Consider the following 18362-nt stretch of genomic DNA (forward strand, 5'->3'; position numbering starts at 1 on the left):
ACACTGATCCACTGAAGTAAAGCTTAGTCTGAGATTATCCACTGCCACAAAGTGGAAGATACAAATAAGAGGAAATGTTCAGGTTGTTGGAGAGTGTAAAAATGTAAAAGGAACACATATCATCATATAACAGTGATGGGTGTGTGTTTATCAGGTAAATAAACCTGTAATGAAGGGTCTACAGAGTGAACTGGATCCATTTGCAGGTTTTATTAACAAATACAACAGAGAGAAACAACCTTAGAATCAAAGTCCAGATCAATGTCAGAGAAATCACAAGGAGGACAGTTTCCAGAGATACTACAGTGATCTCATCATGATTACAGTCAGAGTGTTCTGATGACTACTGTTTTTTTTTTTTAAATTAATTTATTTATTTTTTCTTACAAATAACTTGAATTCAGAATTATGCATAGAGGGTTCTTTTAAAATACAAAATATATTATATCTATAGTATATATTATATGTATAGCATTATTATTATCATTATATATATATATATATATATCATTGCTGTCAGAAATAAAGATTGTATCTTCAAACTGTTAAGTTTACAGGAGAATGAAAAAAATTATCTTCACATTTTGAAGTGTTTGACAGTTGTTTGGTTTGTTTGTGAAGGAGTTCTTTCACAGAAAAAAGGGTAGTTGATTTTTCCAGATTCATTTAAAAATTATAGTTAAGAAATGGAGATGAAATGTTTTGTTCTGTTCTGATAAACATTTCAGAATTATTTGTGATCTTTGGACAGAGAGACCAACGCCTACAGTGAAGGTCCAACCAGCTCAGAGTGTGTTCATCGGAGAGAGAGTCACTCTGACATGTGACACACAAAGTGGAGATTACCGGGATTATGAGTGGTATCAGAGTAACGGTCCTCACCCCAGTTCTCAAAGGAAGGAATATGTCATCAGTTCTGTGGCTCAGACTCATAAAGGTGATTATACCTGTAAAGGAAAAGGATCTTCAGACCGAATATACACACACACCAGCGCCCCTTTAACACTGACTGTATCAGGTGAGTGTGACTCTATTGTTACATTATTTCTGTTCTAAGAGATATTAGTTTATGAATACATTATAAATATTTAAATTCATTACTTTCTTCTGTTATAGCTTCAGGAGATTATTGAGCCTTGATTTTTCCACTCCTCCAAAGTTCAGTTTTACATGTTGTTTACATTCTCTGCTTCTCAAAGATCCAAATAAATCCAAACACATTCAGTGATGTTGAGGTCTGGACTTTGGGGTGGATTGATTATTGACATTTACACATTCTTTTAGACCCATAGCTCACAGCAGGAGAACGTATTTTCAGGAGTGTAGATGAAAGCTTTAAGTGTAGTTTGTCTGAAAGAGACAGTTTTGATGTTTTCTCAGGTCCAGGAGTTTATATACAGTGGTGTAAAAATGTGTTTGCCCCCTTCATGATTTCTTTTTTTTTTTTGCATGTTTGTCACTCTTAAATGTTTCAGATCATCAAACAAATTTAAATATTAGTCAAAGACAACACAAGTAAACACAAAATGCAGATTTTAAATGAAGGTTTTAGAAATAAGAAATCATGAAGGGGGCAAACACTTTTCACACCACTGTTAGTTCTTCATTTATTATTTAAAGGAATGCAACATAATATTTTACTTTAAAATTATATCTTCAAAATCATTGTGACGCTTTACTGTTTTATAATATGGAGAAAAGAGCCTCAGTTACAGCTACATTGGGTTCAGCACTGCAGAAACTGCACTATGTATCTTTTGGAAGAGGGAGGAAAAACCAATCACCTCCTGCATTTTCCCCATTGATTTCAATACAGTGCTGTAAAACTGAATTACACTGGGGGAGACCCAGGAGCAAAAAACTTACCTAGTGTTTGTTTAAATGTTAAAATCTTTTTCACAGCACCACAGCTCGCCTCATTACAGCTGCTTCATGAACAAAGCATACACTGATCCACTGAAGTAAAGCTTAGTCTGAGTTTATCCACCGCCACAAAGTGGAAGATACAAATAAGAGGAAATGTTCAGGTTGTTGGAGAGTGTAAAAATGTAAAAGGAACACATATCATCATATAACAGTGATGGGTGTGTGTTTATCAGGTAAATAACCCTGTAATGAAGGGTCTACAGAGTGAACTGGATCCATTTGCAGGTTTTATTAACAAATACAACAGAGAGAAACAACCTTAGAATCAAAGTCCAGATCAATGTCAGAGAAATCACAAGGAGGACAGTTTCCAGAAACACTACAGTGATCTCATCATGATTACAGTCAGAGTGTTCTGATGACTACTGTTTTTTTTTTTAATTAATTAATTAATTTTTTCTTACAAATAACTTGAATTCAGAATTATGCATAGAGGGTTCTTTTAAAATACAAAATATATTATATCTATAGTATATATTATATGTATATCATTATTATTATTATATATATATATATATATATATCATTGCTGTCAGAAATAAAGATTGTATCTTCAAACTGTTAATTTACAGGAGAATGAAAAAAAATTATCTTCACATTTTGAAGTGTTTGACAGTTGTTTGGTTTGTTTGTGAAGGAGTTCTTTCACAGAAAAAAGGGCAGTTGATTTTTCCAGATTCATTTAAAAATTATAGTTAAGAAATGGAGATGAAATGTTTTGTTCTGTTCTGATAAACATTTCAGAATTTTTTGTGATCTTTGGACAGAGAGACCAAGGCCTACAGTGAAGGTCCAACCAGCTCAGAGTGTGTTCATCGGAGAGAGAGTCACTCTGACATGTGACACACAAAGTGGAGATTACCAGAATTATGAGTGGTATCAGAGTAACGGTCCTCACCCCAGTTCTCAAAGGAAGGAATATGTCATCAGTTCTGTGGCTCAGACTCATAAAGGTGTTTATACCTGTAAAGGAAAAGGATCTTCAGACCGAATATACACACACACCAGCGCCCCTTTAACACTGACTGTATCAGGTGAGTGTGACTCTATTGTTACATTATTTCTGTTCTAAGAGATATTAGTTTATGAATACATTATAAATATTTAAATCCATTACTTTCTTCTGTTATAGCTTCAGGAGATTAGTTTTTTTTAGGAGATTGTTGAGCCTTGATTTATCCACTCCTCCAAAGTTCAGTTTTACATGTTGTTTCCATTCTCTGCTTCTCAAAGATCCAAATAAATCCAAACACATTCAGTGATGTTGAGGTCTGGACTTTGGGGTGGATTGATTATTGACGTTTACACATCCTTTTAGACCCATAGCTCACAGGAGGAGAACGTATGTTCAGGAGTGTAGATGAAAGCTTTAAGGGTTTTTTGTCTGATGGAGACAGTTTTGATGTTTTCTCATATAAGTTATTATATAAGCATGTATTTGTTTTTTTTAATGTAAAAGGAACACATATCATCATATACCAGTGATGGGTGTGTGTTTATCAGGTAAATAACCCTGTAATGAAGGGTCTGCAGAGTGAACTGGATCCATTTGCAGGTTTTATTCACAAATACAACAGAGAGAAACAACCTTAGAATCAAAGTCCAGATCAATGTCAGAGAAATCACAAGGAGGACAGTTTCCAGAGACAGATCAAAAACCAATGTCAGGGGCAGAGCACAGAGTCCAAAAAAGACAAAAACACAAGATAAACAAGTACAAGCCACGATTCACAAGTTGGTTTAAAGGGGGCATCTGAGGGTATGTTGGTGACAGGTTTCGGGGAATTTAAGCAACACTATGTAGTAATTTCTGTTTACATTAAATGCCTGAAAAACATTTTAATGCTTCACTTGACTGAGAATAGAGCCTCTGTCATTGCTACTCATTGCTTATCTGTCTACACTCTTAGTAAATGACTGTAATAAACAGAATGTTCAAAATACTAAAGGCAGCAAAGTGTGTTTCTGAGACTCAGAGAGCAGTGTGTAAAAAAGAGAAATTTCCAATAAATTTATTTTACGACAGTAAAACCTCAACCTACGCTGACATCAAGCCGTAATGGATCTGTACTGAGAGGAAACCCAGTGGCTCTGTACTGTACACTGGGTCAGTCTGCTGGATGGACCTTCTACTGGTTCAGAGACACACAGAGTCCTGAGATCAACTCCAGTTCCTCCATCTACACCATCAGCTCAGTTAATGACTCTGATGGAGGTCAGTACAGGTGCAGAGCTGGCAGAGGAGACCCAGTCTACTACACACACTACAGTGATGCACTCTGGGTAAACGTCACTGGTGAGTAAGAGACTTTCACTAAGTGATGATATTTATTGCTATTAGGACTGAACATGTAATGATTTATATTTACATCACTACACACACAAATAGTCAACATTATTCAGAATTCATAACACATCTTCCTTCCACAGCGTCACATATTTATCTGTGAGTTTTATTAGGGGTCGGGGTGGTGTGGTGATGTTTGTGAAATGCAATATTAGAAGATATTTTAGAAACGGACAGAGACAATGTTTTACAGGAAATAAAATCATCTTCTAATTGATATGATTTGATGAATTTTGCTTTTAATAAAACTAGGGATGGGAGCTAACAAGGAAGTAAGATTAAAAGTGTCATGTGCATAATCACTACTCAGAATGGTTCTGGGGGCAGCACTGACTTACTGACTTACTTATGGCAAATAAAAAAACATTTTTTATGGAAAAAAAAGGTGCAAAATAATTTTCTTTTTCCCCCTGTAGATATGTTGCAGAATGTTATAATGCTTTGCTTCCTCAGAGGCAGCAGTCGTGCATTTCCACTTTGTCTTAGCCTCTGCCTCAGAGGAAGCAGAGCATTATTGTATAACATTCTGTAGCTCCTTCACAGACAGCAGAGTCATAACTCCAATGTGCAGGAAACTACTTCTACAGAATCTGCCTCAGAGGCAGCAGAGCATTTTAACATTCCTCAGCTTCCTCAGAGGCAGTTACATTATCCTCCATTCAAGCAAAACATAATAGAGATTTCTGCAGCACTTCCAACTAATTATAAACAGAACTATGTAAAGCAACAGAAGTGAAAAATATATTGCACATTTCTTTCTTCTAATGTCATTTCTGACAGAGCACACACTGGGTCTAGGCAGAGCTTTACTGGTTTACTGCATGTGTTTGGAAATCTCCTCCCAATGTGTGCCATCAAATCAGGTTCATCCCCCTCCTTTTGGCTGGTAACACTTTGGCCTCAAAGACACCACTGTCTCCAGAACAATTTTGAGCAGTGATTTTGCACATGAGAGAATAAATATAGCTTCATACTGACTTTAAAAACGAATGAACCAGCTCTAATTTTATTAATTTAACTGTAACGTGTAAATAATTCTCAGTGGTTTTTCTGTCAGATTTTCAATGAACTTAGTTGCGTTTTCTTAAACATTAATCAGCTCAAGGGTCCAGTTTTAAAAATAACATAAACCCAAACAGCTCTGCTTCCCGTCATAAAGAAAACATTTGTTTTTCTTACAAACTGAAAAGAAAGATTAATAATAATAATTAAATAAATAAAGGTGGAAAATAGGGTTCTTTGTATGAAGCCAGTTTTGATTCACTACAAACCACTCACTGGTTGTTTAAACAACATTTAAATTAAAGGTAATGTACCAATTTAAGGATGTTTTCTAGAATTGATAGTTTAACTAAAACCATTTGTGGTGAATTAATTCTTAAACTGATGTTATGAAGCCTTTAATGGTCATCCTTTCTATTTAAATATTTTAACTCTTAACATTCACTAGTGAACATTTCAGTTCTGATTATTTAATATATCAATTCATAACTAACAATAATAAGGTAAATTAATAATATATTCTCCCTTTTTTTCAGATAATCCTACAGCTGTGGTGTCCAGTATAAAGCCTGATGAACATGTGTTTAAAGGAGAGAATGTCACTCTGAGATGTGACATAGAGGCAGGAGGAGACACTGAGTGGAATTACATCTGGTTTAAAGATAATAATGAACTAAAGCAGTTCAGTAGATCACAGGAGAATACAGTCCGCTCTGTTACAGAGTCTAACAGCGGTAAATACACCTGCAGAGGGGAGAGGAAAAGTGACTCTCAGAAGTCAGAGATCAGTGAAGCTGTTACACTGACTGTGTCTGGTGAGTCTGTGGGTTTGAGGTGTATTTTCTTGTTAATTATACTGTATGTAATAATCTTCTCCCTCTGTATAAACGTGTTTGTGTCTGTTCTATTCTCCATGTCGTCTGTGTCAGGTGAAGCCCAGGCAGTATTGAGTGTGTCTCCACAGAGCTGGCTGACTGAAGGAGACTCGGTGACTCTAAGCTGTGAGGTTAATATCTCCTCTAAAGGCTGGACGTTCAGCTGGTACAGAGCTGTTCCCTACAGACAAGGTTTAACCCAGATTACAGATGTTCATGGTAAAGTGGTGTATTCTGTAGAGCTCCTGTCAGACAGCAGAAGAGGAGCTGGAGGCTCCTACACTCTCAGTCCTGCTGCTCTGTATCACACAGGAGTTTATGTGTGTGGAGCAGAGAGAGGAGAACCAGCCTTTCACACACAGTACAGCAGTCCACAGCCGCTATGGATCACTGGTGAGGAACTAGAGCCAGTAAAGAATATACAGTCAGAACAGTCTCACTACACTTCTGTTGATTTTTACAGTGAAAATGAGTTAATGTCCTCTACAGGAAACAGACTTTAATACGACACTGAGTCTAAACACATTGCTCAGGACACAGTTTATATTGTAAATTTCTGCAAATATAGAATTAATAATTAACTGTGCATTAAAATGTGTGTCTGTGTGTTCTCTGTAGAGGAAGTGTGTTTATTTTCACTTAGATTTAAAAAGAGCTGCTCACACTCTTTGCCTGTGTCTACAGTGAGGGGACACAAGCTCTCAGACATATTTGTTTTTCTCATTTCATTTACCTCCAGTGAATATATCCACTTCACATACACACAAATAATGTCTTTGACTTTGTACTTATAAATATGCTCAGAGAAATCCTGCATGTGTCCAACTGCTCCACAACAGAAGAGCTGAAGAACTGAGGCTCAGAGCTCTGTCCAGTGCCTTAGAGCTCAATTCTCTTCTGTTCATATTTATTAGTACAAAGTCAAAATATTTGATCTGTGTTTGAATCTGAAGGAGACGTAGGCACTGGAAGTGTGAAATATCATTTGAACACAAGTGTGTCTTCCTCCTCAGTGTGTTTTATTCATTAAACCAGTTCTTTCTGTGGACAGTGTGTTTCTGAAGCATTATGTTAGTATTCAGCAACGTGATACACATCCGTCTTCTGTGTATTTTCAGGTAACTCTCCTCCAGTGTCTCTGATCATCAGTCCCAGCAGAACTCAACACTTCAGCACTGACTCCCTCTCACTGAGCTGTGAGGGACACAGAGACTCTGCTGGATGGAGAGTGAGACGATACACACACAGTGGGAATGTGTCCAACTGTTCTTCAGTTCCAGGGTTTACCTGCAACATCAGCTCCCTCTCCACATCAGACACTGGAGTTTACTGGTGTCAGTCTGAATCTGGAGAGAGAAGTGATCCTGTCAACATCACAGTGCACAGTGAGTCTCCACCATTCTCATCAATAATAGAGGCTTAATACAGAGGAGTGGAGAGAAATATAAAAGATATTAATTATTTAATAACATTTCAAATGCAGTTAAGCTCTTTACCACAGTAACACTTTATTTACTCCTGTTTCTATCCTGCAGATGGTGATGTGATTCTGGAGAGTCCTGTCCACTCTGTGTCTGAGGGAGATTCTCTGACTCTTCGTTGTTTAAATCGCTCCACAAACTCCTCACTCCTCCCAGCTGATTTCTATAAAGATGGAGCACTTCTCCAGAACCAGACGACAGGAGAGATGACCATCCATAAAGTCTCAAAGTCTCATGAAAGTCTCTACCACTGTAAACACCCAGAGGAAGGAGAGTCTCCACGGAGCTGGATATCAGTCAGAAGTCTGCTGCTTTTTAATTTGTATTTTTCAGTTCTCAGAGTGCTCAGTAGTCTCATGGCAGTGACTCCTTATTTGATCATCACCATTGTGCTGGGGGTGAAATGCCACAGAGCCTGAGGTAAGAACTCGGATTTGAAATAGTTTCTCAGTTTCTCTGGATCAGATATTTATTATCACCTTAAACTGTATCATAACATCTGATCAAAGACTAATGTGCAGTGTATTATTGTGTATTTCACAGTTAAACCTGATGAGGTGAACAGAACCTACGCAGTGATAGAAGCTGAAGAATCTGGATGATATTTGTAGTACAGCATTTTACATTACAATATTAATCATGTACTTTTCAGATCAGAAAAAAGGCTTTCATTTGCACCTCAGCATCCAGCAGCTTCATTTCTGCTCTGTCAGTGAGAGCAGTTGTATTAATGCAGCAGCTGTGGACTCTTACATCAGCTCCACACCGAGCCATCCACCATTTTGTCTAATGATTCTACTTCACTTTATCAATCAGTTATTGTCCTGACACCTAGTGTCCTGGAGGTGTCAGAGGTTCTGTATCAAACCTATTTTATTATGAGCCATAAACTCTTTCATTCAGGGACTTAAAAGAATCTTTAATGTGAGTTTCAATTTATAGGAAACTAAAAACTTTTTTCATAAATATTATTAATGTAAATGCAAATCTTCACCAAGGCTGTTTAATCTTAATTTTAAAATGATTAATATATTCTCAATACATTTTAAGTTCTACTTCAGAAGACACTGAATATTTGTTTGGTTTTTTTTGTAACAAACATTACACATTTATAAAAAATGTTTTCACGACTTTGAGTTTTGCTTTGAGCAGAAATCATACCTTTGCTTTAAACTTTTAGGAAACATTTGTATTCATAGCATTTTTATATTTTATGATATTTCTCCAGTAATCACTTAATTTTATTCCACAGTTGGATAAATATGAAGTGTGATTGTGTTTTGTGTCTGATTTACTCCCCTGATAGGGGACGGCAGACCACGGTTGGTCCAATGAGGGCAAAGATGGAGGCCCACTGATGTTTTACACAGTTTTCTGGGCGGACCACCTGTGATTAAACAGGATTTTAGACAAAATGCAACATTTGAACACTTTTCCATTCACAGTCCAATTTAGTAATTATTCATTCATTAGATTATTTTGATATTCTTTATAAATTAGATTCATAAATCATTTTAATCTACGCCATATTCAACATTTTCAGCATCATTTTATATCAGGCTTATACTCATTATTATATCTCTCAGAGTTGTTGGTAATATTTGTATTAGTTTGTTTCCAGAATAAAAGTCTGTTCACAGGACAGTAATCTGAGTGGTCCGATGGTGGACCAGCAGTGGTCTACAGTCAGTAGTTTGCCAACCTGTTTATGACAGTGGACAGATATATGCTCACTGTCTGGGTCAATGCTAGTGTTGAAATAAAGATCACATAGTTTCTTTCAGTAATAAATGGTGTGGGTTGTGTTTATTCTGAAAGACTGGGTCATGGTACATAACATAATTTAAATCCTTATAAGATTTCAGCACCATATGCTCCTGTGGAGTTGAGGTCAAAAACGGTGCCTATTTTCTTGATGTAGTGTTCTGCTGTCACAGACAAACAGGTAGAGTACAGTAACAAGTCCAGTGAGAGGAAATGTTTATTTAATGTATATTAGAAAGGTAAGCACTGGCCATAATTCATTAAAGTTCCATACATTTAAATCCATTTGTAAAAGGAAAGCACACAAATTAAATGTATTATTTATCAACAATTGTTGTTTTATCCGTGTCAAACTCACATCTGTGGAATTAAGAGTAATATTTGTTGTAACAGTCATAAAGGTGTCTGTTTTATACTGATTCAGTATCTCCCTTCAAACACAATGCTTACCTTTTACAGTAGACACATCTAATATTATGCAGCAATTAACCTCAGACAGTGTTTTGTGATAAATATCACAGCACACAATCTCATCATTCTACTCTCTGAATAAAGGTAGAACAATATTCATTTCACATTGTACTCCTCTCACTATAAATCTGTTTAAGCTCTGACCAGTAGAGGGGGCTGTCCACTCACTTCTGGAACCCAAACTCCGCCCACAAGGACAATAATTGGCTCCTGAACTGCAGAATATCCTTTTGTTATTGTCTCACTACGGAAATATCTTTAATTGTTGTTACATGCCCATGCTATATACTATGTTGAAACAAAAACTAGAGAGCTCTTACTCAGTGTAACAAGGCGAATTATACAAGCGTTGGAGCAACATGAGACCAAACAAGGGTAAGTGCTATCGCTATACCTCAGACTCTACTGCCTCCTACAGCCGCTCTTAGGTACTACAACACATCCATTAGACATCATTACTACACTGAGAAGTGTGTGGACGAGTGTAACCTGACACCGCCTCACAGTCCTCAATCCACACACTGCACACAGAAAGAACAGTGACAACTACATGGAGAAATGTCACTTCACCGAAGCACTACATGCATCAGCCACAACATTAAAACCACTTTCAGATGACGTGAGTAACACACCACCTGATATACTCCAGCCCTCTAATAGGGCTTCATCAGTTTTTTTAATCTTGTGGCATAACAGTATAAAATAAAACAGAACAATAAGTGACTTTAGTGCTTGACTCCATCATTAAAAATCCTTTATTTCATTCAGCATTTTCATCCTCCTCCTCCTCCTCCGCTCTGAATACAATTATTTCAGCTTCAGGAGGAAGTATTGTTAAACATATTAACAAACGTGCTGAAGCTGACAGGTTTATTGTCGACTGAAGGAGAAGACGAAGTGAGGTCAGTATTCTGTGAGATCCTAGGTGTAACAGTGTAGATGGATATGGTTTTACTATTTGGCAAATAACAGGTCACTGTTACCCTTACTATTTATGTGTTATAAAATATTATAAACGAACTTTAATGTGTTTACAACCTAATAAATATCCATTAATGAACAGATTTTTAAAGCATTTATAAATGTGGCCTTATTCTGAAGTGGTTCCGTTCACGTTCATATACTGAAGGAGTGTAGAGCATGTGTTTGTCCACTAGAGGTCAGAGTCATGACCTGGACATTAAATGAGACAAAAGTAATGTTGTTAGCGGGAAACATCTCATACACGTTCATTATTAAAATACCAACAAATCAAAAGTGAACTTAGTGTATGAAATAAAATAAAAAAAAATATTAAACTAAAAGAACTAAAGCATGATTCCAAAACAAGGCCCAACCAACAGAAGAGAAACCTCACCACATGTAAACACACGCTAATGTAAACAGTGCTCTGGATGTAATCAGTACATTTTAATTTAATGTGATCAGGAGAAAAACAATGATAAATATATTTCAAAACAACATTTAAACATAATTTTTACTGTGTGGTATTTGTCCTTCTGCTACTTTAAATTGTTATAGAAACCAGTTGTTGGCTCATGGGAGAGCTGCTAAGGGTTTTCCACACTGCACTTTACCTTTATGACTTTACCTTTCCATGTTTTAAAGACGTGTGTGTGATTAGTGAGAAATAAGGAAACAACAATGCGCTTAAAAACAGAAAGTTGTAAGGGTTGGTCAGGGTGCAGGTCCAGCTTCGGCCACTAGAGGTAAATCAGCAATTAGCCGTGGCACCTTGCACCTGTGGAGCTACCTATAAAGGCTCTAGGAAGACAGCAGAGTTTGCTGATTCTTTTGTGTGCTTTAGCATGTGGTAGTCTTCAGTAGGTGCTGGTATTGTTCTATTCTCATTTTCCCAGTCACTTGCTCAGAAGGCTGAGAGGTCTCACCCTCCCTTTCTCTCTTTATATTTTCTGAGGAGGCTGAGGGGTCTTGCCCTTCATCTCCTACTGTTTTTGTGTTCTGTTAAGTTGAGAGAACTCATCAAACCTCAGTATTGTAGAGGTAGCCAGTCTCTCCCCTTGCATCCTTTGTTTACCTTTCCCACCCAAACTTCTCCCCTAATGCGGTTACGTTTGGGAATATTTTCTTCCCCAATCTCCATTGCATTTCCCACCACTATTATCACCTCCACATGTTCACTATGGGTGGTTGTGGTACAGTGGTGGGGTATTAGATTATCGTCAGAATACCCAGACTTGGGTTCAAACCTGATGTGGTGAAATCATTCCATTATTTATTCCTTATTTTTTTCCTCTTTTCTTTTAATAAATAAATAAACAAACAAATGGATTTCTATTAGTTCCCTCAACCTTATTTCACTTCTGACTGCTTAGTGTTTGGCTCTGATCTTGTAATCGCTGGTAGCTCACTCAGGTATTGGTCTATTCCTCCAAGAGATCTGTGTTCATTTTGACGATGCTTCGCCAAATCCCCACTGAGGAGACAAAAAGTCACCGGGTCGGTTGTGATCAAGTGTGAATGAGGATGGGTGTAGATGGAAAAGACAATGATTCCTGGGGATCTGGTGCACGGTGAGTAATTGTATTGGAATAAAACAGAACAGAAACAAACAAAAACTGAAATGGAAATAAACAGGAGTTAAAACAGTAAACCTGACTCTTATGAAGCACAGGTAAGTATGGCTCCAGGTCACAAGACCATGGGACTCTTTCTCTAAGAGTGCTCCCTCTCAGACTCTGGTGAGTGTTCTCCAGCTAGTCTCCCCCTCTCTACCTGTTTCCCTTCTTCTTATATGATTGGCTCCACCCCTGGACTGAACCATGGAATCCAAGGGATGTTTCCAACATATAAGAATAGGCTACACACTTATTCACAAAAAACAACCAAACAAAGTAACATGAGATAATATAAGGCCTTAAAGAAACATAACTGGTTAGTGCATGTACATCAACAGTATCTCTTTACCGGGTTGTGACCAAGATTCTCCCTCCCTATAAGCTAGCCGTGGGCCCTACAGCACGCCCCATAGGTGGGCTCTGTCCAATCAACCTCCCCTCATTCATTTTGCTAACAAAGAGACCACAGAAGTAAACAGGCAAATATAACATCCACATACACAGTCTCTAGTGATGGGCAACCTTTGCCTCCTCACATTCATAACCACCTGAAACTACCCGTTACAAATGTTTAATGTTGATATCAAAGAATATTCAAAATCTGTTTAACAAAGTGCACCCCCACCTCCAATGAAATCCGAGCTTCTCCCCTTTGGATGTGGATGCTTTGCTTAGCTGGATGCACTAAAGGAAGTAAGCAAGCCAGTGGAGGCAGTGTGATGCTCTGCTCAGACATCTTTAGTCCTGACTTTCATGTGGATACTACGCTTACACGTCTCACCTGTCTAAGCATTGTCACAGGCCAAGTACCCCTGGTCATGGCCACAATACTAGGCAGGATTATTGTATTACTGTAACACAGGCACAGTTCTGAGAAATGTAAGACAGCAGAAGATACATCTGAGCTCCACTCAAGATCAGCTAAATGGAGAAACGTCAGCAAGCATCATTTTATACAGTAATTTATTTCAGACCTGACTCTGTGCCGTCCTCCCTCAGACATTTCTGAAATCACTGTATTTCCTTTCCCAATTTAGTGGGATCACCACACAAACAGAGCTACAGAGATATGAAACACAGCCTGGAAGGTCACAAGAAAGCCTCTGTGCTGCTTTTTATTATAAATAAAGACAATGAAGTGTAATGTCTGATTGTTAAAGGGGTAAACACAGGGGTATATTTCATTTATTACCTAATTCATATATGTTTCACAAAAATAATCCTTTCTTAACTGTATGAGAGGTTATCAGTGAGGTCCCACTCTGAGATCTCTGCAGCTCTGATCCTTCAGTTCAGTAACACACACACACACACACACACACACACAGCTCACTTTTTTCTCTTCAGATCAACTTTGTATTTATGACACACATTTGTTGATGTACTGTTTTTATGAAAAACTGCACTCCACAGGAAAATGTAAGATTTCATATCTTAAGTAGCTTCATCATTATCTACTTTTCCTCAGTAGCTCAGAGTGCAGCTGTGTAATTTGTAGAAGTGTAGCTTGGCTGCAGCTTGACTACTTTTAACAAAGAGTGGCTTGAAAAACTACTGTTTCAAAATAGCTTCACCAACACCTCTGATAACTATAAAAAGCCCCTAGTTTAATCTTCTCTCTGATTCTTAACCTGTGACACACTTTATACTGTCATTGACACTTGTGACACATACAAAGCAGCTCATATTTAAATAAAGAATGGAAAGTATGTGAGTTCATTAGACTAGAGTAAGTTTCAGACCAGAATATCTCATGAAACATTTCACACAAGTTTTAATTTTCTCTCTGTAAAGAGTGCTCTCTGGCCCCTTTTAGAACAGGTGAGACTTTCATTTGATGTGGTGCATATACTTTTATGTTTTTAAAGTTGAGGGTTTTATCTCAGTTATTATCTAAAATGACATTTTGATGATAGACTGTGGGCTGTTGTGCTCTGAATCTAAGTGCTCCTTGTCATTGCAAGGGCTCCCTCAACAGCAAGCATCTCTCTTCCTGCTGGTGCTGTCTCCTTCCGCCTGCCTGAGGGTCCCATGGCTGCCCCTCCATACCAACAGAGGTCACTGTCTGTTCAGTAGGTAGCGTGGCCTGATGCACTCTTCTCCAGAAATGTAACTCTTCCTGTCAACGCAGACCACAACGACTGCAACGGCAACAAGTCAGAACGTCCAGAAATATTAACTTCTCTACTCTACACTCCCTATAGTGCACTTTAAAGATTTGTAAAACTAACATCACTACATTGTGTACTACATAGAGTTGAAGAAGATATTTGAAATTCAGCCCTAGTGGTTTGGCGGTGTAATTGCAGAGCAACGCAGACACCAACTCATAAGTATAAACTTTCACAATGACATAGGACACTTGTCCAGGGACCTGGAGGGTGTGGGTTAGAGTCCTGCTCTGGGTGATTGTCTGCGAGGAGTTGGTGTGTCCTCTGGGTGGTCCGGTTTCTTCCCACAGTCCAAAAACACACATTGGTGTGTTGTGGTAAGTGAATTGGTGACTTGTGAGTGTGTTGCCTTGTGAAAGACTGGCACCCCCTCCAGGGTGCATTCCAGCCTTGTGCCCAGTGATTCTGGATGGGCTCTGGACCCACCGCGACCCTGAACTGGATATGCAGTTTCAAACAATGAATGAATGAAGTTATTAATGTTCATGCTGTTAGCAGTGTTTTAAGACAATGTTTTCATTGTGTACACATTACATATGCACTGAATATTAATGTACATAGCAGATTATTTGTCAAGCCATCTTTTATTATATAGGTCAAAAAAACAAGAATAGTAGAACATTCTCAATTGTGTTTACAGAAGGAGCTTACAAACCTCCCCCTACCCCAACTCCCCCCTCCCCCCACCTCGAACTGTCAGATCACATCCTGCACTATTCTTCACATATAAACCACGGCTGAAGTGAGCACAAGTGAACAAACAGCTACAACAACCATCAAACTGTGGCCGGAAAGAGCAGTTTCAGCACTGCAGGTCTGTTTTAGCTGCACTTGCTGGAACATGATTATGGTGCTGCTGCATGTGAGTATCACACACATTTGGAGAAAGGTGCCTTATCTGTCATTCATCAAGTGTGTAGATGATGTAGTAGCCACTGAAGCCACTGAAACTTACCACACAGTCACAGGCTCTGGCTGAGTTCTAAAGTATTCTGCTCTTTTGCTCAGTATTTATGATGCCTCTTTTTCATGCACAGGCATTCTGCTGCATACATATGTTAAGCCTCTATTAAATCTATATAAATACTCACCAGATGCTCCACAAAAATGACCCCTATGTTCATGAGATTAAAATGATCAGTCTTTATTCAGTATCATAATTCATTTAAGTTTAAACTTTATTAATATGTTATTTTAAAGTTTATATTTATATAGATTATATATTTATTTATTTATATTTAAAAATTACGAGAGAGAGAGAGAGAAAGAGAGAGAGAGAGAGAGAGAGAGAGAGAGAGAGAGATCATAGCTTTCATGGAATATTTTTAACAACCTGAACCTTATAACCATGCACAGGGGCAACATGTAACTGCAGACTGCACACACTGAACATTAAAATGCACTACAAGACTAAACTCAGCAGCAAACATTAATTTACAAACAACATAGTCCCTTTTCACTGAGGGTACAGGGCATGTGCATGTCCACTCTGTAATGTTTCATGTAAGAATTGTCCACTTCAAGGATTCATTGATGTACCAGAGACATAAGACATTCAGCTGAAGTGTGATGTCATGGACACCTTGAGGCTGCTGAAGGAGGGGGTGTTTGGGAGGGGATGCAGATAAGCTCCCAGTGACACACAAACAAACAAATGTAAAAATGCAGCAAAATAAAAATATTAACCGGATTAAACTTGAAATAACATAAAGGTTGTGGTTCTCTAAAAGCCTCTTTAATCAATTCAGATTTATTTATTCAGATCAGATTTAGCTGTTTTTACTGTTCACACACATTTGTGAGTGACCTGTATCTGTTTGTAATGGGAACAAATCAGACCCTTAAACATCTACTCTGTAAAACTGTTTTAGATGAGTTAAGTAGTTTTTGATAAATTCAGGAGCTCTCTAGACTTCTTTACGTGCATCTATCTATCACTCTCTCTCTCTCTCTCTCTCTCTCTCTCTCTCACTCTCTCTCACACTCTCTCATTTTTTCTCTGTGTCTGTGTTTAAAAGCAGAAGTGGGGTTTAACAGTTTCTACGACACGTCTGGAGCAGTATGGAGTTCAGTCGTCTCTGTGTGATGCTCTGTGAGTAAAAGCTCTGTATATTGTTATTACAGTGAGTGCTGTTTGAAGATGTTGATAAAGTAACTGTTCTGTTCAGTTAGAGTCAAAGTATTAAGAGTTGTCCAGGGTTTCAGATCCATAACAGAGGAGAGAATCTGGCACAAAGATGGATCTGTTGTAATACAGACAACATAAATATTTCAGTTTAATCTTAAATCAAATGTTTTAAGAATCAGCATTTTGTGAAGAATTCTGCATAAGTTTAAGTGGAAATGTACCTCACTGTATAAGTGTAAACTTAAGTCATATACAGCATGAGTTAAAACAGGCACATTGGCTTTTGGTAACATTTAGTATAAATATTTTGAGTCGATTATTTTGGTAAAATCCTAGATTTATGATTTATCACAAAGTAGTTCAGAAAATATCAGCTGTGGAGACTGAAATATGTTTTATATGAGGTCTGCAGTGCTGAGTGTTGTATCATAGGAGTGTGTGATTAGTGTAGTTTTTATATTTAACAGATTTTAAAAAGTTGTTTCACCACTTTATTTTGCACTGATACACTGCTGTGTTGGCATATGTTTGTTGTCATTTCTCTGAGATGTACTCACTGCCTTCTTTTACTTCTGAATCAGTGGCAGATGCTGGTCTTTCAAGGAGCGGAAGCTCAATTTCGGCCTACATCATAAAATGTGTCGGTTTATTTATATGTAAATTCTACCCTTCCCCCCACCGTTCCTTTTTAAGAAAATGATCTGTGACCCTGTCGTACCAACAAGGCGTCTTTTCCAGGGACTTGACTAGTGTCCTCTCTAGTGTCTAACTGCGATAGAAGTCAGAAAGAGTGATAGAAGTCAGTCTCCAAACACAAGCAGCTACAAAAAAACCACCAGAAATAGAAGCTCGATTTGTCGCTAGTCGTTTTTAACAAAGAAAATGCCGCTAAGAGGTTTAAGAAAGTCTCCGGTTCAACTCAGAACAGAATGAAAATGTAATTCTCCCACGGATCTTTACACCAAAGGATCGCTGATTCGCTCATTTTGCTGTCAATCAAAAAGGGTTTCAGCCTCAGACAGATCATCCAATCAAGCCAGCCCACTGCCCCATAGACCCCCAGAGACGCTGAGCGTCCGATGGGCGGGACAAAGCCCAGCATTTATCCAATGACTCGTCTCGTTTCCCTGAACTTCGCTGCTTCGCAATTGAACTCTGTGGCCGTTTAAAGCACCGTGAAGCGGGAATGATTGAGAGGAAAGCCGCGTCTTTACCAGTGATAAGAAGCTGATTCTGAACAAAAGTTGAGCGCGTTGTAGTGCATATTAATTCATTGACATGTACACACAACAGTATATATTTGATCCTTTATTTTTTGACATTTTAGGGGAAGCTGAGCTTCCCTTGCAGTCTTAGAGCAATCGCCTCTGTTCTGAATACAGCTGGTACTGATCTGATGTCAGTATTTGTCTGACATCAGTGAGAAATGCTGGACTGAATATCACTGGGGTGGGGGGATTCACTCACACACTTAAGTACACGTTCGAGTAGCCAGTTCTCTTAGTAACCTGTGTTTTTAGACAGTGGGAGGAAACTGGAACACCCGGAGGAAACCCACACAGACACATGGAGAATACACCAAACTCTTCACAGACAGTTCAAACCCATGACCCAGGAC

At 38.1% G+C, this 18362-nt stretch overlaps 1 protein-coding gene across 1 annotated transcript in view; it reads left to right on the plus strand.

The window, feature by feature from the left end:
- Positions 1–18362, plus strand: part of LOC136666302 (Fc receptor-like protein 5) — a 71677-nt gene that overhangs the window by 11434 nt on the left and 41881 nt on the right. Inside the window, exons 4-10 of the mRNA XM_066644399.1 lie at positions 752–1018; positions 2694–2960; positions 3953–4222; positions 5812–6090; positions 6205–6543; positions 7269–7535; positions 7686–7934. Of these exons, the coding sequence (XP_066500496.1) occupies positions 752–1018; positions 2694–2960; positions 3953–4222; positions 5812–6090; positions 6205–6543; positions 7269–7535; positions 7686–7934 (1938 nt within the window). The remainder of the gene's footprint in view (positions 1–751; positions 1019–2693; positions 2961–3952; positions 4223–5811; positions 6091–6204; positions 6544–7268; positions 7536–7685; positions 7935–18362) is intronic.

Source organism: Hoplias malabaricus, chromosome 14 (genome assembly GCF_029633855.1).
Source record: "Hoplias malabaricus isolate fHopMal1 chromosome 14, fHopMal1.hap1, whole genome shotgun sequence".
In the NCBI taxonomy this organism is placed as follows: Eukaryota; Metazoa; Chordata; class Actinopteri; order Characiformes; family Erythrinidae; genus Hoplias; species Hoplias malabaricus.